The sequence below is a fragment of the Ambystoma mexicanum genome, chromosome 7p, assembly GCF_040938575.1.
Source record: "Ambystoma mexicanum isolate Mex_15411 chromosome 7p, UKY_AmexF1_1, whole genome shotgun sequence".
In the NCBI taxonomy this organism is placed as follows: Eukaryota; Metazoa; Chordata; class Amphibia; order Caudata; family Ambystomatidae; genus Ambystoma; species Ambystoma mexicanum.
Window position 1 is genome coordinate 10294520 of NC_090939.1, and position 23193 is coordinate 10317712.

General features: G+C 46.4%; 1 protein-coding gene across 2 annotated transcripts in view; it reads left to right on the plus strand.

Moving 5' to 3' along the window:
- PKNOX1 (PBX/knotted 1 homeobox 1) overlaps window positions 1-23193 on the plus strand; it is an 817124-nt gene that overhangs the window by 51560 nt on the left and 742371 nt on the right. For both annotated transcript variants that reach the window (XM_069635659.1, XM_069635660.1), the window contains exon 2: window positions 4282-4386. In XM_069635659.1, the coding sequence (XP_069491760.1) occupies window positions 4333-4386 (54 nt within the window). In that variant the 5' untranslated portion in view covers window positions 4282-4332. The remainder of the gene's footprint in view (window positions 1-4281; window positions 4387-23193) is intronic.

Genomic DNA, 23193 nt, shown 5'->3' on the forward strand with positions numbered 1-23193 from the left:
GTAATTAAATAAGATTTGAGCCCTCCTTTTAATAGATGTGTGGCGTGCGCAGTGTGCTGTGTGCAGCATCGTGTGCGCACACAGGCAGGCAGTCACTGGATTCTATGTTCTCTCTCTGTCTCTCTCTCGGGTGAGCCTGGGAGTGGAGTCGTATGACTGGGGTGCGATGCCCCCCACTCCCAAAGCATGTTGGAGACGAGTCAGACTGACAGTTGCACGTGTAGCAGCAGCGCTCCTTGTATGTAGTGCCTGCCCACTGCCAGTCAGTACTACCCCAGAAGTGCGGCGCCTCAGCCATCACGGCCCACTACAGTCCCACTGATTGCAGCCAGAGAAAATTCAAGTCACTGACTCGTTATAGAAAACAAAGCTGATTATCGAGGATCCGATCCGTGGGGTTAACTAGATTTTTCAGGTTAATAATAAAAATAATTGCATAATAAAGACACATGCCAGCATGTAAATCCTTATAGCAACATGTTTAGCCAAAAGAATATTGTTGTGGCTTTCATTGTCACACCCTGAAGGGTAAACTATGAGTCTCAGGATGCAAGATGATGCCAACCTGTAAAGTCTAGTTAACCCCAAGCTACTAAAAGAAGTTGTGTAATAAAACATAGATGTTATTCAAGATGTTGAAAACATTTGATTAGTGAAGATCGACTGCATGGACATAAACAGATGTTTAAATGTGTTGCTCACTTTAACTATCATAGATTTGCAAGGTCTTAAAATTGGAAATGTTCCATCATGCATATGAAAGGCACTGCCACAGATAAAAGAAATGAAATGGAACTAAAGCAACTTCTTGGTGGCGTCTCTTGTTTGTGTTTTGTGTCTAGGTGAAAATGTGTGGCCTGGCAAAATATTGGTTATGTTGTCTGATGTTTGTCTGTGGTGTTAATCAGTGTATTTGGTGGTGATTACTTTTACGTTTCGCGTAAGGGGGGTTTGATTCCTGAGATCTATATTGTGGATGTTCAGGAAGTATGGATTTACATGTTTATTGTAAAATCTTGTTAGATATACGCAAATTTGATGGAAATTCAATAAAGAAATATAAAAAAAAAGAAAATGGTTAAACACGCATGTGTGCTGTACCGTGATAACCACAGTATACTATCATTTCACATGAAGGTTATCATACCGTCAAAAAATCAATACCGTGACATCCCTAGATTCTGCGGTAATGTTTGTTCAAACTTTGCCCCACACTTGCATCTCATGCATCTGTGTCTTATTGGGGCTTCAATATGTACTTTGCCTTTTCTGAATTCAAACAATCTTCTTTTAGTTTCTGGATTAGCAATTTCATAACATTCAAATTATCATTGGTGCGGTTGCCGGAACGCCCCGGGGTCCCCACTTGCTTTGGGTTGACTCACCGGTTCTCGCCAGCGTCTCTGGTCCTGTTTGCATTTCTGCGGCGTGGCTCTGCCACTCACTTCCCACTCTGAATTGTGCAGATGTCCTGCAGATGTCCTTCCGGCATCCTTCACGTCTCCGCGGTCACATTGCTTCTTCCCTTTAGGTCCCTGTACGGAGAACGTTGCCTCTTCCAGCTGCGGAGCACCCAGGAATTCTCTTGCAGCTCCCGGTGTCACCACTGCACGTCATGCTCACGCACTGTTTCTCCTCTGCTCCGCCGCAACGATAGTGTCTCCTGTGCTCGAAGGCCTCTGCATAGGAACCAACATCTTCTCCTGCACTACCCCGCACCCAGGGGATTCTGTAGAACAACTAGGCAGGATTATTGCTATTAGCGCCCGAGGCAAACCCTTGAGGTGCTAATAGTAATTGGGGGGGGGGGGGAAACCTGGCGCTGCTTCGTTCACAGCAGTGGCTGGGGAGAGTCGGGGTCGCCATTGAAATGGAAGGTGGGTCTCCGCTCAGAGCCCCTCTTCCATTTCCATGACTTACCGGGAAGCCAAGCTGTCAGAACAGAGCGGGCTGAGGAACCAGGTGGAGGAGGCCATTTAGGGTAAGTTGGATGGTGTCCAGGGGGATCTTGAGGGGGCTGGATTTGGGTGCGGGAGGCAGGTGAGGAGGGAAAATAGTAGCACCGGTGGATGGCGGATGCACAGAGCACTTGGGTTGTTGTGAACCTGGGCTTGCATTGGTAGTTTCAGCCGAGCTTTGGAGCAACCTGATTGCTTATTAGCACCATCAGCGGGTGCAGGAGCCAAAGGATTGCAGGGGCAGATGGACTTCTACCTTTACAGATGAATAGAGCACTGGACATGGTTTGTCCTGGTCAGTAGCGAAGCAGAGCTTCGCTGCCCGATTTTCAGTTCCAAAATATGTTGTTGCAGAGTTTCCATTATCGTTCTGGAGTCCGTCACCTATCTTGGGGGATCCCCAAGAGTTGGAAAAAGTTCCTCGTGCAGAATGTCAGATATCGCAAATTGGAGGGGTAGAGCATAACCATAAGCACCAATCTTACACAGATGCACCATTCATACCTTGGGGGCCAAGCAAACAGTTTTGGACACCACACCAGACCTTTCTCTGGGCATTCTCCCATACAGACTCTGGGGTGGGGTGTGTGGATCCCAGAGAAATCGCAGACAGACAGCCCCTACAATCCCTCTCATGTAACCATACACATTCCTCTTCGAGCTCCTGGCCAGAGGTCAAGTCGGAAAAAGACCCATACATCGCAATTCAATCTTCACCCAATGACAATATTGGGCAACAAAGCACAGTTTCCCGATTGCTGCATTTCACAACACTCAAGTCTCCATTTTGGAAGCCCCCATGAAGAAAATGCTTTCACTAAACCTAAATGTCTACAACACATGCAGCCACTATATTAAGGAACACTTCTACAACCAGAACTGCCTGGATCAGAGAGCTGTCCCAGCAAGACTGAATTGCACGTTAGTAGTAGCCCCCACCTTTTGAGTCCATACTTTTATGTATATGGCCTTTTGGAGACCGGTTTGGGTATGCAAGGGTCTCCGAAAAGGCCACATACATATGAGTGTTGCATCACCTGAATTGGTTTCACTGGGGAAAAATACTCAGGACACCATAAAACGAGTAAAAAGTGGAGGGAACTCACAAAAGTGCACACACGAGGACTTGCTTTCTTACAAGCTCATGAAAGGCCCTGCTTGACTTTAGCATGGTCCCTGTGCCTTACCATTGGTAAATCCAACCAGAATGTGAATTATTGCTTAAATTACATAACAGCCTGAGTGTTTGGGCTTGTGACATTGTTCAGAATCTCTGTTTTCAATACCAGGAACGTAGACTGTGCTAAAATTTATAACGCAGCCCAAAACCTGGATAACTTCATAAAGCACAGTGGAGGTGCAATATTGGAGAAGCTTGTAGAGAACGGACTGGTTCTATCCATTGTAAAATGGAATTGCCCCTGACTTGTTCTTGCTGGCTAGGCTCTGGCAAGGACCAGACTTAGAAAAATGGATCGGAGGGATTGAGCAGTGGTCTCCCACATAGCTCTAGAATGGGTGGCTAGTGCAGACTGTTCTCCACACAGGTCTCCTGTCTGGAAGCTCGGGGCAGCATAAGAAACGGTGTAGTGAGCCACACTGACTGGCACACAACAGAGTGGAGGAATCTTGTTTCATAGTTTGCATTCTCTGCCAGGGGCAGTGTTGTAACACTTCCCCTGGCAGAGGCATTGGGTTTTCCCCACACCATTCCCAGATGGCAGTAGAAGCAAATCTTGAATCAAGCTCCTAAGACCCACTTTTCAGAAGGCCTCCCAACAAAGGCCACCCCACAGGATTTCTTCCCTTTGGTGGGGACCCCACCCTGCTCTCTGCTCTCCCCTTTTACTCCTACTCCACACCTTTCCCCCTACATTCTCTCACTCCCCCCCCACTTTTCTCACTGGCCCCAGCTCCATCCTTGATTCGGATCTCCAGTCCGCTGACCTGAAGCGCAACATACTGTGTATTTACGCATGTTTGGTGCACTTAAGTGCATTGACCTTCAGGACAGCAGTCTGGAGACCGCAATCAGAGAGTCCACTGGCCTTATATTTTCTTCTTACTGCTCAGGCTAGCTTTTGCAGCACATCACAAAGTAATGGAAGTTGCACCCAAGTATCGCAATTACTACAGGTGAGTTTCTTTTTTTCTGTTTTGGTATTTTTATTTAGCAAGAACTGGCCGTTTTGCCCTGTAGTTCTTTATTTTGCTGATTTAATGCAACATATGAAACGCACATTTCTGTTTCTAGCTGATTGTACGACTCCTTTATTAGTAACTGCTCAGTAACCTTGTTTTTAACAATATTTTATTTCCTTAGGACATCTGTACTACCAACGGATAATATGACCTCATCAGCCTTTTGTTAAGTATGATGGCTGCCCAAGCTATAACTATAGACGGATATCAAGATGGGCAACAACAGGTAAGTGTCATTTGAGCATGTTCCTATTTTTCTCATGGTTAGATTGTGCAGTGCATGCAAAACTGCCTCAAGGGTAAATGTATGCTAACAAGGTTGGGCTCTTGCTGGTTAAGGAATGCTACTTTGAAGCTTGCATTGTGTTTTCATTTGAAACTTTAGAGTTTGCTAACTTTTCAAACATATATGGTAGTTAAGAATTGGCACTATCCTGAAGGGTTGCTTGAGAAATGCTGTTATGCTGGATTTCTAGAGAAGTTGTTTTAGAGTGGACTACTGCTAAGCTACAGCGTTCGGTTTGGCAACAATCCATGTCTGGGGTGGAAGGAAGGCGGATTGTAGAATGGGCAGAGCATGGACTGCACCTGGAAGACAGTGTGTCCCTGAACCACACAGTGGGTGATCTTGCGGCAGTGGACACCCCAACAGAGGGGCAACATTGGTGACCCCACCTTCGAATGAGAAGGATGAGGGGGTGAAAGTGGGGCCCTTGCAGTAAATGCAGTGCAGCAATAGCCGCGCTGCAGACATTGAACCATCTGGCGGATTAACAATGTAAGATCATAAAAGTATCATATATGAGATTTCCAAAACCATGTCTATGATTAAGTGCAAAATTTCATGATGGTAATTCATAAATATTAATAAGCCTACTTTTGTAGCAGAGTGTGAATCTGTTATACATTCATATTTATTTTTCTTGGAAAAGACCATAGAGGCCTCATTTCAGGGCACCCAAGCCTGTGTTCCATTGTACTGATGTCAGTATAGCATCTTCCCTTGTCCATGACATACTTGGCTTATTATGTTAACACAATTCCACCACAGTCGTCAGCACTAAAGGGAAGTACTGCTTCTCTTAAACTGGGTGCTCATAACATAATAGCTGTCCTAAGGGAAGATCTAGTATCTTGGTTTGATTGGGTCCTTCATTCGACTCGTCTGTCAATCACAGCAATCCGCATGGAATGGCGTTGCTGTATTTCTCTCTGCTAGAAATCTTGCTTCCAACCAATGGCGGAAAAAAGAATCTCAGGAGTTGACGGTGATGGATCATGGGTATCTGTACACGTAGGATAAGCGGTAGTGTTGACGCCCCTTTTTTTGACTTTTGAAAAACAACTGTTACACTCCAAGCCAGCCCCCGGATGGCAGACTATGCAAAGTATTTGACTTTAAGCAGATACAAGCTTTAGAAAGACTTATTACTAGCAAGTAACATTTGCCATATATGGTTTCCAAAATCTAAAGTATTGTTAGGTGCAAAATGTATGATGCTAAATCATAAAAAGCAGAGAGTGATTATCTGTTATAGATTCATATTTCCCTTTCTTTGAAAAAAAACCCTAGAGGCCTAGTTTACGGACACCCAAACATGTGCTCCATTGTACTGACATCGGTACACCATCTTCCCTGGTCAATGACTAGCCTGACATATTATTTTGATACAATTCCACTGCAGTCGTGAGTACTAAAGAGAAGTACTACTTCTTTTAAATTGGGCGCTCGGACCATCATAGCTGTCCTAAGGGAAGAGCAAGTAATCTGAAGCCTCAGGGTACCCCAGATGTATCTTCCTTTACACATTTTTGTTTTAACCAGTGCATGACCTCTTTAACGCCACAGTTTCTGGATTTAGATATGGGCATGGCTATTTTCTGCACATCCCCATCTTCTTTTGAAGGCAAGCTCCACCTGCATTCATCTTGTTTCTTCAGTGACAGGAGTCCAGGCCTGGGAGTGTCGTCTAATATTGCTACTTTACCCTCTCCCTAAATCTGTCCAATGCTCATAGCCTTGAGGTCCAGTTTATCCACCATATTCCTCTACTTTTTCCATTTAGAGAGTAGCATTTTTGCCATCACTCCTCAAGGACATTGACTTCATGATGCTCTCCTAGTTTAACAGCCAGCGCATGCCTGCAAAGTCTTTGGAAGAACTAATGGAGGGTCTTAACTGGATGGTGTAGCTGTTTTCTAGCCTGACCCTTAACCCGACTCATGCTGATCTGGAGACCCACTTCAACGTATTTCATTTGGATACATTTGTGGGGATCTTCTCAAACACATTAACTGATCACCTAGATGCTCCTATTCAATCTCCAGTCCTATCGGCTGCCGACCCCAGTTCCATATTGTGGAAGGGTCCTTCTTTCTGGGTAGGGACAGAAGACCCAACACCGGGATTTGGCTTGCATTTGTTTCCTTTCTTCAACAGTCACCACAAGCCAGTTCCAGTATCAAATTGGTTTATTGAGGCGCTGCCTCTTAATTCCAGAGACATAGACTTTTTTTATTGCTTTTCCTGGGATTACTTCACCAGGCGTCTAAACTACTTGTTGCACCTAAGGAAATCAAAATCATGATAATCCCTTTCTTCCGATAGTCGTTCTTTTGTACCCGTCTCCTCCTTTATTGGGCTGTTTGAAATGCGCCCCTTCAGACAAGTCTGGAGAATCTCTGCTGGCATGAATAGTTTCTTGAATTAGCCCCTTTATCCTCTGCCTGAACGGTGCCTACAGGTGCTCTCTGTGCTCCATTCTGTCATCTTCCTTACAAGAAAGACACTGTAACTTTTCCTTTGATTGGTCACTCTCCTTTCTATTGATGCTCTCCACTTACCTCCTCGTGCCCTGCCCCCTCTGTGAGGAACCAGGAATGAGACATGGACGGTTTTGACCTCCCCCTTTGCCTCCCCCCCTTGGCTACCTTGCCCTCGCCTCCTTCCTCTCCTGCCCCCCTCTGGCTCTGTCTACACCTCCGCAGGGTGTAACTCTTATCTGTACCCCTCCACTGAAGTCCTTCCAAGGATGGCAACCTTCTCCATATTGCCACTCTCCACTCTCGCTCAGCCATCAAACTCTCCTCTAACATCTGCTGCCTCCTGGAAGAACTTCACCTTGAGGTCCTGTGTCTCACTGAGACATGGTTCATGGCCAGCTCTGTCACGTGTTTTGACACTTTCCTCCATGACGGCTGCAAGACCCTCTCCGCACCCAGATCCACGCGGTCCGACGGGGGTGTAGCCCTGATCTTCCCCGAGTGGATTCCTGCCTCTGTCATTCCTATGCAGACCTACTCCTCTTTCGAATGCCTTGTCTGCAGGCCTTCTCTCTCTCTCCTGGCCACTCTATTTCCGTGGCTACCATCTATCGGCCACCTGGTCAGATCACCTCCTTCCTCTGAGTGGGCCAACCTCTCCTCCGCCCTCCTGCCCTCAACCAGTCAACTCCTCCTTCTTGGTGACCTCAATTTCCATCTGGATGCTCCCTGTTCCTCCTCTGGACTCCTTCTATTCTCCCCTCTGGCCCGACTCACCCTGCAGGGCACACGCTGGATACTCTCATCTCCTCCGACCTCCCTCTTCCCCATCCCTCTGACCACTCTTCCCCCTCCTGGAGTGATCACTCCCTCCTTTCCTCCCATCTCTCCCTCTCTACCCCTCAGGCCAAGCCAACTCCAACACTGCCACCTACCTTTTCAGTCATCCGACCCATGAAACGTGTGTCAATTGAGGCTTTCGCCGCCACTTTCTCTCCCCCCCCCTCCTCCTCTAGCTGACTCACAGCCCTTTCCATGCCCTACTGTTCTATCTGTGATACTCTAGATGTTCTTGCCCCTGTCATGAGGATCCGATTGAAGCCCAAAGCCATGTGCAACTCTTGGTACGACTCCGACCTAGCTACCCTTAGATGTGAGTGTAGGGTGGCTGAGAGGAAAAATGGCAGGCTTCTTGTACATCCTCTGAGAAAACTGGCCTGCCACCTGCTACAAAGGCAATACCGGCTCCTTGTACGAACTAAGAAGAGAGCCCACATCCAAGCCTGCATCTCTGCGGCATCTAACAACTCGGCCGAACACTTTAAAATCTGCAAGGAGCTGGCCAACCCTGCTGCCGTCTCTACCTCTCATGTCACCTCCGAGGCCCTTTGCACGGACCTTGCCTCTCATTTCATCTATACAATCCAGGACATCTGCGAAGACTGCTTGCACCTATGGCTTCGTTGGAATTAAGGGATGTCTGGAGAGCCCTCCACGCAGAAGAGAGGCAGTACTCGTATTACTCCTCTGTGCATGATCGCTCGTCACAGATAGACATGTTTCTAGTGTCTAGCTCCCTGATGGGCAGGATCAAAACCATTGAGATGCACCCCCGTACGCTATCGGACCATTCATCTGTCACGCTGTTATTAGTGTTGCCATCCTCACCTACACCCCGTAGCACCTGGCGGATTAAGACAGAGGCTTTCTGATATTGTATTTAAGACCGAGATCCAAGCTGATATAGAAACTTTCTTTACTTGCAATGAACTGCAGGACACCACGGTGGGAGTTGGATGGGAAGCTTTTATGGTGTATATTCAGGCATGTCCATATCCAGGGAAGCAGCTATACTGACAGTGATAAGGAGGGACCTTCAACGCTCAGAAACCAAAAAAGCAACTAGAGCAGGAGTCGTCGAGCCCAGATACGTTGGTACTCTTTCAGTCACATGGATTTAGGGAGATACATATTTTACATACCCACAGGCAGCCAGAAGGTCTCGTTCCGGAATTTTATCAGGAACATGCAGCACCGCTCGCCCCGCGCCTCCTTGAAGTTTGGAATGAGTTGCTTCATGACTCCATCCTTCCTCCCACGCTACGGGACGCTACCATAACGATTCTCCTAAAGGCCGGGAAACCAAGTAATGAGTGTGGGTCCTATAGGCCGCTCTCTCTTATGAATATAGATACAAACATCTCTGCTAAAGTCTTGGCGAATAGGCTCCTATCACTCATGCCTTATTTGATCCATGATCAAGGTGGTTTTGTCCCCGGTAGGTCGACATCATTGAATATTAGAAGACTCTTTAATGTGATGGCCAGAATTGATCCTGATGCAAAGGCAGTGACATTGGACGCGCCGAAGGCCTTTGCCATGTTCTCATGGCAATACATGTGGTTGTCCTAGAAAAGATGGGCTTTGGGCCAGAAATGATCAGGTACATTAAATTATTATACATGTGCCTCACAGCAAGTGTATTGGTCAATTCATGCAGATCTCCGCCTTTCACATTTAAACAGGGGCACCCGGCAGGGCTGTCCTTTTTCCCCTATCCTCTTTGCTCTGGTGATAGAACCAATGGCCGACAGAATTAGAGCTCGACACGCTCAGCAGGGAGTCCGCTTGAAGGACCAGCCAGAGATCATATCATTATACGCAGACGATTTGCTGCTGTGTATTAGGGACCCAAACATTGACCCAATACTCAGAGATGTGATCCTGATGGGAACCTTATCTGGCTTCACAATCAACTATAGGAAATCTGAGATTTTCCCGCTCACAAAGAATACCAGTCAACCGGTATGCAAATTCCCACTTCGTTGGTCACCAGAGGGAATTAGATACCTGGTGATCCAAATATTCGGGACTAAGCAGACGTTATTGGCGGATAACTATGGGGTGATGGAAGGGTATGTCGAGGCTAAGCTAGCCAGATGGCGGCCACTTCCCATCACCATGGCGGGCAGACTATCCCTTGTGAAGATGATGTTGTTGGCTAAACCGCTGTATATTTTCGGGAATGTCCCTATCTGGCCTGGGAAGCAATATTTTGCTAAACTACATGCTCTGTGTGCACAAGTTCTATGACACGCTGGGGCTGTGTGAAAGAAATGGGCAAATATTACCCTTCATTATGGAAGAGGGGGTTTCACAGCCCCCCACCTCAAGCTGTACTGGATAGCAGTGCAGGCCCAATATGCCACCTCCTGGTATAACGACACCCGGCACTCGCCTCATGTTAAACTTGAACAACTGCCAGCGGGTGACTCTGACCTCCAAAATGCTTATTTTGAACCTAACCTATAAAGACAACTCCCCAGTGGACGTGATGGCTACCACGTTGATGGCGTGGCGCCGGATATTACCAATTGTTAACGAGACGCGCCCTTACTATAGATGGCTCTATAGATGGCTACCAAAAGGAAGTTCACTGGGCTAGAACCTACACACGATCCAGCTTTGATGAACTATTAGGATGGGTTGGGATATAGGGCGTTGGCGGATCTATTCCTTGATGGGAAGTTCATCACGCCCGAAACCTGGCGTATGGGGCACTCTGGAAATGCTGCAGTACTATAGGACGCGTGCAGTAATGCGATCGGTATGGCCGTGCTTCCCGGCTGAATTCCCCCCTAGTCCCCCAAATCCCAGAAACTGCAGTACATTACCAATACCTAGGGCGCCCGGGGGATAGTTTCTTCCTTATATAAGACGCTGCTGAGCAAGCACATAGACTCATTGTCCAAGGTGCGTGAAGCATGGGCGAGCGAGTTAGATTTCCATTGGGCGTCCGAGACGTCTGAATCTATGTGCTCCCTCACACGTACAGTCTCCCTCAATTTTAGATTCCACTGTATAGAATATTAATTACTGAATAGATTGTACTAAACCCCCCATAGGCTTAACCGGTTGCCCGACAGTCACTCTACACCTGCTCCAGATGCCAGGCAGAGGAGGCTGATCATATACACATGTTTTGGGCCTGCACCCAGCTCCAGAAATTTTGGATTAAGGTCCTACAAGCGCTTACAGAAATTGTTGGGTTCCCATTGAACATGATCCATTGGGGGGGTTCTGTTTGGTGTGTGGAATGGCACTGTGAATACATAAATATTCGTTTTTCTGAATATTAGCTGTGTTCTGGCCAAGAGGTGTATACTGCAGCACTGGAAGCAGCCATCACCTCCTACCTTCAAAATGTGGTTAGCTGCACGCGAGAAGGAATATGTGAACTCGCTAGCCTTAAACTCTAGACCCAAGAATGTCTGGACGGAGTTCCATACGTACCCATCTCACCACTCTGATGACTGAATTGTAAATATGTTATTGAATCATTATGGACAACTTCACCCTGAAAATGTGTAAGTAATGTAAGCTGAAATTCCTGACTGCAGGATCGTGCTATTATTGTGTTACATGTGACTATGTAAGTACTAAGAAATTACCTGGTACCTTTTGTACTCTGTCAATAAATAACAGGTTAAAAAAAAATACAGGACATCTTGCCCACCCTCCCGTCCTCTCCTCCTCTTCCCCCTTCTCACTTCGCTACCTCTGGCTCTCCTACAGCTGCCCCCTCTCCCACTTTCTCTTCCTTTCCTCTGTTGTCCCCTGACAAGGTTTCTAGACCAGTCCGATCTATGAAAGTCTTGTCAAAACAGGTTCTTCCCTGTTCGTTTAAAACCATCAAGGAACACATTGACACCCTTGCTCCTGCACTGGTCAACTTCTGCAACCTCTCCTTCGCCCCTGGATCCTCCCTTCCCCTCTGAAGCACTCTCCTGTGCACCCTCTTCTCAAGAAACCCTCAGCCGATCCCTCATGCCCGGCTAGCCGACGCCCGATCTCCATCACTCCTTTCCTGGGCAAACACCTGGAAAAGCTAGCCATCTCCCAGCTTAATCTTCACACTGATTCTTGTCTCTGACCATCAGTCTGGCTTTAGAGCTTACAGAAGCATGGACATTGCTCTCCTGAACATCCGTGAAGGCCTGCTCTCCAACCTTGACTCTTAACATCCCTTCTGTGCTCATCCAACTTGATCTCTCTTCTGCCTTTGACACTGTCAACCATGCCATCCTGCTCAACCATCTCCATGATTACCTAGGTATCACCGACCAGGCCCTGGCTGACCTCTTTTCTCTCTGATCGAACCTCCCAGGTCCAACTTGGGTCCTTCCTTTCCTCTATCTCACTCTCTACCTGTGGTGTTCCTCAGGGGTCTAACCTCTCTCCCTGGTTGTTCAACCAATACCTGGCACCCCTTGCCCACCTCATTGCCCCTCTCTGCTCCAACTTTCAGTGCTATACGGATGACGTTTTCAGGCTTCCTTTTGCTACCTCTTCTCCTTCTCTCATCTCTGTCTGTCCGCTATCCAGGAGTGGTGTGCCGCCAATGATCTCTGCCTTAATGCCAGCAAGTCAGAGATTCACCTCATTGGCACACCTGCACCCTCCTTTCCTGGCACTCTGGCCGGCCTCCCTTGGCCTTCTTCCTACTCCTACCTGTGAGGCTAAGAACCTCGGGTCATCTTCGACTCCACACTCTCCTTTTCTCCTCACATCTCTGACGTCTCCAGGAAGTCAAACTACCAGCTGCACCTCAACAGAGGTATTCTTCCTTTCCTCTCCTTCCCCCAGAAGCTTACTGGCTCTAGAGCTCTGGTTCTCTCTAGGCTGGACTACTGCAGCAGCCTCTTTCTAAATCTGCCTGCTTGTACTCTCCGCCTGCTGCAACTCATCCAGAACAGGACTGCGAGACTTGTCCTTGGCCTCAAGCGCTGGGATCGTATCTCTCCAGCCCTGAAATCTTTTAATTGGCTCCCAGTGGCTGCAAGGATTACATTCAAGACCCTTTGTATTGTCCTCAAGGCTTTCTGGGACCTGGGTCCAAAATACCTTCAGCTCTCCCTCTGTAAATACCTTCCCACTCGAGCTCTTCGCTCCTCCACCTTCTCAGGGTCAGTCGCTTCTCCAAGCAACGAGTTGGGGGTAGATATCTTTCCTCGGCTGCGGCCTCCCTCTGGAACAGCCTCCCTGCCACTCTGAAACTTGAGGAGAACCATCTCCGGTTCCGGAAGCACCTCAAGACCTTCCTCTTTGCCTCTGTCTTCGCTCTTCCTCTCCCCTGTTGATCTGTCTCCTTTAGCACCGTGCACCTGGTTACCTTCTGATTTCTGGTCCAGGTACTTGCCCACCCATCCACACTCCTGCACTGCCTCCTGGCAACCCTTGCACTTGGATCTGTATCTGTAACCTTACAGTCCCCTTACCTGCACTTATCAGATCCCCCCCCTTTCCTGCGCTTTAAACCTTGCACTTGCCACCTTGCTGGCTGCACTGTCAGTTGTTGTTGTATTTATCTCTTGCTTACCGCTTTCCTGCACTTTCCCACTTCCTTCTCCCCTGCACTTGCACGTTCTCAATATCACTGGGCCTAGTAAGATAATTCTTTTGTCCTCCCTTGCCTCGTCGCACCCTGAAACACTTGTGTATGAGCGCGATACAAATAAAATATCATATAAACTTTTATTGACAAAGGAAAAGGGGGTGGGGCAATGCTTCTCTGTCCCTACACTAAGAGGCGTTTCCCTACCTCAAACAAAACCAAGGGTCGGTCGGATGTCAGAATGTCCCTAATAAAACGTCCTTTGTCCAAAGTACTATTCTGGCCCTCACGTTTTGAAAAATCAACTCGGAAGGGGGAAAATGCCTTTGGCAGTATATACATGTTCTAAAAGGAAAACGATGCACCACTCCAACACACAAGTTCCAGAAGGACAGAGTTCCTTGTTCCAGAGGGTGATTTCCTTCCCCTGGATTTCTAGTCACTTTGTTTTATGTTCAAGAATATCTGTTCCTTGATTTTCTCTTGATCACCAAGAAAAGCAGTACACAAACAACTTGGCTGCAAGTTTGGTAGGATACCTTGAGTATTTCCTTGCCAGGTTTTCACTCCTCTTCTTTTGATCAAATCACAACTGGTACACAACTTGGCTGTAAGTTTGATCGGATACCTGGAGTACTTCCTTGCCAGGTTTGTGTTGGGTAAGAATTGGTGCAGTCGAACAAAAAATGGCGAAAAAAGACCGGGCCATTTTGACTAAATGGACACCCATGGGTGCTGTACTGCAGCTGAGGGTTCAGCCTGCGGTTAAAAAAAAGCACACTGGTGGTAAAAATTAAACCACTGCCGCCACCCGCCATTTAAGGTAGTGAGGGTAACAAAGAATGTTACATGAGAAAATAGGATAAGGGGCTACTATGTAACGCCCAGCACTCCACATAAGATGGTGTGTGCTGCACCCACAAACTTAAGCAAGATCAATTTCACCTTACTATTCTTGGGAACAGTAGTTCACCCAAGAAAAGGTATTTAAACCTTGTGCTGTGTCACCATACAAAAAGTAGATGCCAGACTCCAAAAACAGTGAAAACATAAAATCCAAATCAGGGGAAAAACACATGAGACTGAGAAAAAAGTCCCACTCACTCAGGAGTTAAAATTACAAAGTCCTAAATCCAGCAAAAGAGCTGGGGTCTCTAAGGTGGGAGGAATTTAGCACATAAATGAAATTTTTCCGTAACAGTTTTCACTCCCCTTCTCTTGATCAAAACACAACTGGTACACAAACAACTGCTGTACATTTGGTAGGATAACTACTGTATTCATACAGGTTTTCACTCATCTTCTCTCTGGTTTAAACGCATCCTTTTTCTAATTCTGATATATCCATTTAGGACCTCTTTAGGTGATGTATTTCATATACACAGTTCAGCTTGTCATTGCATGGTGTGCTTACCCATCAGGGCTTTCTTAAATGAACACACTTGCAGCTGCCTGGTATACTCCTGCCAGGGATTTTCTTATAAATATGTATTTTCCTTGCACCTTTTAATTTACCCGGTATACTCTCCTGCCAGGGGTTTTCTCATGTGGGCTCTGCGCACACTTCCAAACTTGATAGTCTTTTATGTTTACTTCACTGGGTATTGTATACTATCCTGCCAGGGCTTCTCTCGTATATCTGTATTGCATACACTCACAAACTTGAAAGTCTTTGACTTTTGTTCCGTTCTCCCTTTTAAAGAAATGCTCACTTGCTCTTTCTCTTTCATGTGCTTCATTAACAATTGTTCGGGTTTGGAATAGCTTCCAATGCGCCCTTCTGTCCCTGCTTCCCTTGGGTGTACTCGCTGTCTCTTGCTGGCGTACTACATTTCTCCCACAGCAAGCCGGTGGTGGTCGTTGGTGTTTCCTTCCTTCTCGCTGCCTCTGTTTCTCAGCTTCTCTGCCTCTTGCAGTTCCTGCGAGGCTCTTCTGCATCGATTTGGACTTTAGTAAGACGAAGGCTGTCTCTCAACACCTGCAAACGGCCATCAGCCCTCCGTCGACTTTTGGCATTCCCGCAGCTTGTTCTCTCTCATGGTCATCTTCCCTTTTCTTTGTCCTTGTGCCGGTTGGCTCCACGGAACTCACTCCAGCCCTACGGTCTCTCGGTCCGTACCGAGAGGAGCAGCTTTCTCTACTTTGCCTGTTTCATTTTCCCGGCTGCAGGTATGCGCTTGTAACAACTAAGAGCACAATCGGATATTGAAGGCTTGCATACATAACTTGGGAGAAGCTCTTCAGTACCCTTCATTGGTGAATAAGGCGAGGTATAACAATATGCCATTAAGGCATTGGGCATGGATGGGGTATCCTTAAAGGAAGAAGGGGAAAGTCATGTCTTGCCCGATGGTGCCCTGATACTCGCCCATAGGCTCTCTCCCCTGTGTGATCCTTGCTCATATAGCCGCCCCTGGGTCTGGATCAGGTAGTGGCTGCTGTCCCCTGGGCACACGGGGAGAGGTCACTGCCGGGAAAGAAGTGATGACACCATCGGATTCAGAACACCTCCCTGTGGTAGGAACTGTATATCCTTCACATCTGTCATCTTTCACACCCCTTTCTGTGCCCTGTTTGTGAGCCCTCTGTTGTTCCTGAGGCCCATTCAAAAGTACCTCATGCTGACGTCCCTAGGCAAACTGTCCCAGTTGGACCAAGGACAACGGTTAGCAATGATTTTCTTTTTGAAACTTTCCCTCCATAGATTTCAATGGAACACCCTTTCCTTTTGCTTGTTTTGAACCTTGTCCTGACTTTTGGAGGTAAGTAAAGCCACCCGCTTTACATTCCTTGCCTGTTTTGCTCATTCTTTTGGGGAAACTGACCAGTATCTCTATCAGTACTGAGACAATATGTCTGTCTTTATGAATTCTTATATTGTTACAATTGCACAAATCACCTTATATGATATGATAGGTTATTTATAACGCGCCTAATACCCAGAGGTTTCTAAACGCGGATCCGGGGATTGAACCTGTGTTGTTCCGTGGCTATCCTCCCGATACCTTACAGTGAAGTTCAGTTAGGATACTTTGTATCATATCTTTTAATAGAATAGCTTGTTGGTTTCTTTTACAATGTGCCTAAGACAAGCTGGTGGCAGCTCTATTTTTACTGTTTTTGTGTTATTTTACTCGTGCACTTCTGCATTTACTGCCAATGGCTACTAAAGGTGGCTAGCACCATAAGATGGTTGTGCCACGAGGTTGATTGCTTGTTCTTTGGCCATATTGTTCTTTGGACTTTTTCCTGCCTTCTCAGGCTAGGAAATGCCTTTACTAGAAGTCCCTTTCTGGAGGAAGCTGTGCCTCTCACGGGTGAAGGGGTATTATGTATGTATGTGTGTACGCCAGAGATGTGAGCAAGGGCTGTGTAGTCCTAATCCGCATCTCTGGTGCCTGATTGTTTGTTGCTGGGCAGATGTGGTGGCCAGTGGCTATCCATGATTGGATACCCACTGGCTGTTTGCATGGTGCACATTCTTACCATTTTCCCAACCTGATTCTTGGATAAATGTAGAGGTCCTGCAACTGTTCTTCATATCACAGTTGGAGCCAAGACTTCTACGAAGTTGATCAGCCTACTGACTACTCGAGGATGACCTCTGCAGCTAACGAGCATCAACTCCTGTGATGTCCTGGTGAAGCCCTGCTTCTCTGTCATGATCTCAAGAATGGCTTTGTTGGTGCTTTGACCCCTGGGAACAATCAGCCTCAAACTCTGCTTGAGGATTTGTGCCTGCTGAGCCTTCAAAGGTGTCCCTGGACCAACTGATCGACGATCAGCACTCTCATGAGATATCTCACTGCACCTTTTTCCATTCCGAGTAGACTCTTTGAGCTTTCCAAAACTACACGTTATGCCAGATGCCGTCTGTTTCTGCATTTTCAACCATCTCACACCAAGGGAAGCTGTGCTGGGCCTGCTCGTGTGTTTGCTGCTGCACAATCGCCTATTGCCACCTGACTATGGTGACCTTTGTTGGATCTTATAGTCGTCATGTCCCTGAGGTGTTCCGTGGCCACCTGTTCCACAGAAGTCTTCACCTGTCTTCGTTGGGGTCTTCAACTGAAAGCTGTCTGGAACTGATTTCTAAGTACCGCAACCGTCGGTAACTAAATCCCATGAAATTAAGTATCTTTCCTGTCTAGATGACACTTGCGTAAGAGAACAAGCCTGCAATGAGATCCGAAGAACTCTGAGCTAGGTGGGTAAGTCTATTTATCTGCTGCTTTCTCCTCCGTCTCCCATAGGGTTGCAAGGGTGTAAATCCCTGACCATAACTCACTCTTACCTGACCTTTGGTGTTAGAACCTGGGTTAAGGATCCCTACATGGACCTTTACTAGTGTGTTGCGATTGAGTGGAGTCCTGATCTGAACTGTATCTAACTTCCTATGACTCTTTATTAATCATAACCACTGGCATCTGCAAATCTCGATATAAACGTACCGGAAAAGTACATACCTTGGAACCTGGGACTTTTGGGCACAAGGCCCAATACCATTTTACGATAGTGGAGCTGTTCCGTGATTATTCAGAGGAGTACTGTCTATTTCTACTTATCTGTGTTTCATTGGTCATTGAATCAAATTCTATTCTATCTCTCCTAAGGGTGAATGTATAGATCTGTTTTATAAGTGTTTTGCGTGATATTTACCTATAATGTTTAATCTGCTTAGCGTTTAAACTAATACTTCATTGTATATTTGTGTACTTACCTGTCTAACTGTAATTATTGGTGTTGCCCTGTGTGGACTCACTGTACCCCTAGACCACTCTTACACCCTTCCTGAGATTAAGCCTTGACACATTGCTACCTTACCTTCAATGGATTTGGCTTGCCTCTCAATGTCTTCCCTCTGCACCATAATAGGGTGGCCTCCCAACATATGTTGGCTCCATCTCTGAGGATAACCAAGTTCCGGGAGCCACATTCTCGCACAAATGACACAGATGATAGGCTGGCACTGGTGGTTGAATTAACGGCTTTGAGCAGGTGGAATCTGGGACTGCTAGAACAACCTTCACTGGCATCTCCTGCTAGGCCGCCTCCGAATCCACCTTGAAATCTGAAAACACCATCTAACGCGCTGGAGCAATATCATTGTTATGAAAATGTTGCTCCCCTTAAGCCTCATTACATGGAATCCTGGTATATTTGCTCACTGGTTTGTTTTCCTAACTGGTTTTTGGTTAAGTGTCAAGAATGGCACTCTGTCAAGAGTGGCACAGGGTACCCAGGTAGGTTTTGGGTGGCTGTGCTGAAGTAAGGTAGCAGATAAGCACACACAGCAGGAAGTTCAACGAGAAAGAAGAGTAGGAAACTGTAGCTGTGAGCCAAAAGATACAAAGGTACAAACAAACTGGATTCCCTCTTGGGGTGTATGCTGAAATGGGAAAGAGTGTTCCACGAATCTTAAGAAACTCCAGCCTTCTGCACAGATTGCTATCACAGAGGCCCACGCTGTATGCTCATGGCTGGGAACAACAGCAGTGGGTGTCTGTAACACTGAAAACGGGACAAGGGAAGGGGCAGAGGTTGCCTGCCGGAAACCAACAGGCAAGCTCTCTACAAAGGGATTACATAAGACACATGAGAAGACAATAAAAGATATATCCAGCGAAAAGGAAGTCAATGAGCAATCTAGCAGAAGGAAATGAAGGAAAGGCAGTTAGACTGAAGTAGATAACCTAAGGTGGAGTACAGAGGACTCTAGGAAGAGAACAAGGGAGCAGCAGTCAGGAAAACAGAAGGGCTGCAAAGTAGGAAGCAGGTCTGCAGTCAAGAGTGGCACTAGGTGCAGGCAAACTGTAGTGGACTGCGGAGGTCTGTAGTAGGCTGCAAGGCAGGGAGTCCAGAAGAACAGGACAGAGAGAGATAAGTAGTAGGCGACAGACAGAGAGCCCAAAAGAACAGGGCCGCGAGGTAGGGAGCCCAGAGGAGCAGGGCCGTAGGTAGCTAAGTGTAATACAGGCTGTAAGGCAGAGGAGTGTAGCAAGCCGCAAGGCAGGGAGCCCAGAGGACACGGGCTGTAGGCAGCGGAGGGAGCTGGCAGCAAGAAAGGAACCCAGAGGACGAGGGCTGTAGGCAGCGAAGAGGTGCAGGCTGCAAGGTAGGGAGCCCAGAGGACAAGGGCTGTAGGCAGCCGGAGTAAGGCAGGCTGCAGGGCAGGGAGCCCAGAGGACAAGGACCGTAGGCAGCTGGAGTGAGGCAGGCTGCAGGGCAGGGAGCCCAGAGGACAAGGGCTGTAGGTCGAAGGCAGTGGAGCAAGATCGGCTGCAAGGCAGGGAGCCCGGAAAGGGCACTGGATCAAAACAGGATAATGCAGCAACAGGAACAGCATACAAAGTAGTGGGTCAAGGCGAGCGGGGAGAACTCAAGATGCAAGACACTGTGCTCCTGCAGGCAGCTGCTTATATACAGCACTGCCCTGTTCTGAGGCAGGCTAATTGACAGCACCTGTAGCAGCACACCTGAAGACAATCTGCCTCCTCCCTTTCTGGTCCTGAGCAGGTGGAAGCAGCACTGGCCGCTAGGGCTTCTGGGGATTGTGGTCCCAATAACGATGAATGAGAATAGCCAGGAATTGAAGACTGCAGCGGGGTGCATTATTGTAAATGTAGTTAAATGAATAAAATAAGAAAGAACCAAAGTTGAGCAAATGGAAATAAAAGACCAAGGCGTGAAAAGGAGTTGTTCAAGGAGTATTAGGAGGATAAAGGAGTACCAAGTAGTCCATGATGGTTGCCAATGCGTGCGCCAGCGGCGCGGGCATGACATTAAGTGAGCCTCTTTTTCATCCTCACTTAACCACTGCTGCTCCTTTCTTTTTGGGAGCACTTATGATTCCCTGTGGTTGTCAGTGCTGGATGGCCCTGTTCCACCTATCCTATCCTGCTTTTCAGGTAGCACTGCTAACCCCAATGGTTACCAGTACAAGGGGACTTTGTCCCTACTTTTCTATATCCTGGGCGGATTTTCCACCCTGACACTGTGTTCAGGACAGGCTGGTGGTTTTGCCTCTTCTATTGCTAGGTTGCCATATATTGCTACTAGCAGGTGTACCCGTGCTTCGCAAGGTAATTCCTACAGTCCTAGTTTGAAGTTTATTTAATGAACTAAACCAATGCTGCTTTGTAGACAATATTGCTAGTTTTTCCTGTATTGCCTTTGTTTTCCGACTCTGGAGCAAGCCACTTAAAGCTGGCCATTACAAAAGCATGAATCCTGTAAATTGGTTCCAGCTACAGAGAGTTGGAGCGTTAAGTTGGCGCAGCAGCATTATTGGTGTCCCGATCTACCGCGGAGGCAGCAGCAAACTCAACATAAGTGGCGTACGTGTAGGGCTGAAGCGTGTAAGTTTCATACTGTTGAGGTGGCATACATTCATCAACTTCCGTTTGAAATTAAGTTTCTGTAATTATCATGAGAGATTTGTCACAATGTGACGTACAACGTCATTGCGAACACTATTGAAGAGACATGCACTGTTTCCTTTCACCTACATTATTGCAAAAGCACTGTGTTGTGTCGCCTGCATGACTTCAAAAGTGTGTGCCGCTAATGTCAGCTGGAATGCTGATTGTGTGGAAAGTTTAGGAACCATGAACTGCTGACGTTTTCATGAACTGCTGAAAGAACTACGGCAGAACACGGCACAAAGAGCCATATGGCAGAGTTAAGCACCGTAGACTGCTTAAAATAAAAAATCCGGAAAGGGTATATTTTATACTTGTTACATTGTCTTCACCATGGGACCTACCCACATGCCACATTTCAGGTTTGTAGCATGTTGGCAAATATGCTGAACATTTCAAACAGACACACACACATATCCACAAATGTCCCTTTTATATATCTAGATATGTACTTGCCAAAATGGCAACCTCTGTGACGAATCATGCAGAGTCGTCACCCAAACCCCAGCCTAAGTCTCCTCCCATGTGGCCAGGGGAAGGCAGCCGCTACCTGATCCTAACCCCTGGGGGTGGTATCCGAGGGAAAGAGGAGATGGCTATCGAGGGGAAATCGTGACTCCACCAGGAGAGACGCAGTATTCATCTTCTTCTTCTTCTGAGGAGGAGGATGAAATCATTCACAGATATTTAATGACATGCTATCAATGTACCAAACCTTCTAATATTAATTTATAAAGCGCCTGTTATAAAAAGTCTGTTAAACAAAACAAAGTTCATGCCTCAAAGGTTTAGGAAATAAAGATGAACTTGTCCAAAACTATTAAAACAGAACGGGGTGAGACAGGGTTGTATCGTCGCCCCCTTTCTCTTTAATCTTTATTTATCGGATCTAGTGAAATGGTTGGATGAGTCCACGTTGGCTAGTCCAAAGATTGGGACAGCTAAAATAAATTGTATCACCTACGCGGACGATTGTTCTCTTAGATTTCACCCCGATCAGTCTTCAACCCCGATGTTGAAAGCCCTTGAAGGATATGCGAGGAAAAATGGCCTAAAGATAAATCCTCTAAAATCTTAGTCTTTAAAAGACCACTTAAAGTCATGAAACATTCTCTGATCAGTAAAGAATTTGCTTACTTGGCTCAGTGATGAGATCATTTCCCACTAAAGTTCACTTACTTGCTCTCCTAGAAGGTCCAATTGTTCAATGAGGCTCCCATATCATAAATAGATTCTGTAAGTTTTCCCTTTCCCCAGCTATTTGATACTACGATGGGAAGGTAATCCCGACTTTACTGCTTGGCCTAGACACAAATCCGCAGTCATACTTTCTTGATTGGGAGAGACAGGAGAGTTTACTATGGAAGCGTGTGTTACATTTGCCAAACTGTTAACCATTTTCTAGTTTAAGGTATGAACTGGGTTTGCAGTCGATGAGAGCTTGGATGAAGTGGAGATGGTTGTCTGTCTATAGAACAATCTTGGTCCCGCCCAAACTGTCCCTGTATGAGGACATACTATCTGCCATGAAGGGCATACCGATGACTTGAAGTCACAGGCTCAGGAAATTCGGACAGATTCTGAATGTTCAGAGTTGGACCTGATTCATAATCGAATGAAAGTTAAAGAGCGCATGAAAAGGGCTGATTGGATTAGGACAATATCGGGAATGTACTCTTCTGTTGTGTCTCCCTCCCTGTCCGTTATGCATAAACCTTGCTCATGGGTTCCCAAATACTTGAAGCGATTTCCTGACTCCTGGATTAGGCCTGAGTTTTTGAGATTTCAGCTTAATCCCCTGCCTACTCGAGAAATCTTATATATCAGGCAGAAAGAGGAGGAAGGGCATAATATCTGCAATTTATGCAAGGATTGCCTTCCCCAGACTCTAAAGCACCTTCTGAATAATTGTCCAGGGACGCTGAGTAAGAGATCAAAAAGGTTATTACGCTTTGTAGATGGGGATTGGTGGTTGGAAACTGACTGATTTTGGGAAAGGTTAGCCTCTGGGAATGAAACCCTATTAACAGTGGAAATTGTTAGGCTATTGAGGGACTTAAAGTTGCTTGCTCCTCATTCATGAATCTGCTTAGATGGCTGGCATTTCCACGGTTGCTGATTTGATTATGGAAGAAGTTTATGAACTTTTAGTCTCTCCTTGTGTTTTGCTTTAATTGGTGACTGATTTTCTATGAAGTTTTGCTTCAATTTAGTTCCGTTGAGTTGATGTTTTTTTGTTTTGTTTTAGGTTTCTTTTCAATTATGATTGAACTGTGCAATGTTAGATTTGTTTTTTCTATTTTCTGTTTATTTTCTTCTTTCTTTTTTCTTATTCTTTTCTTGATTTCTTGATTTTCTGATTAAGATGTGTCATATTATGATGGTTAGAGTGTATGGTTTAACGTATTTTGTGAAAAATCTATGATTTGGACTAATACACAATAAAAACATTTTT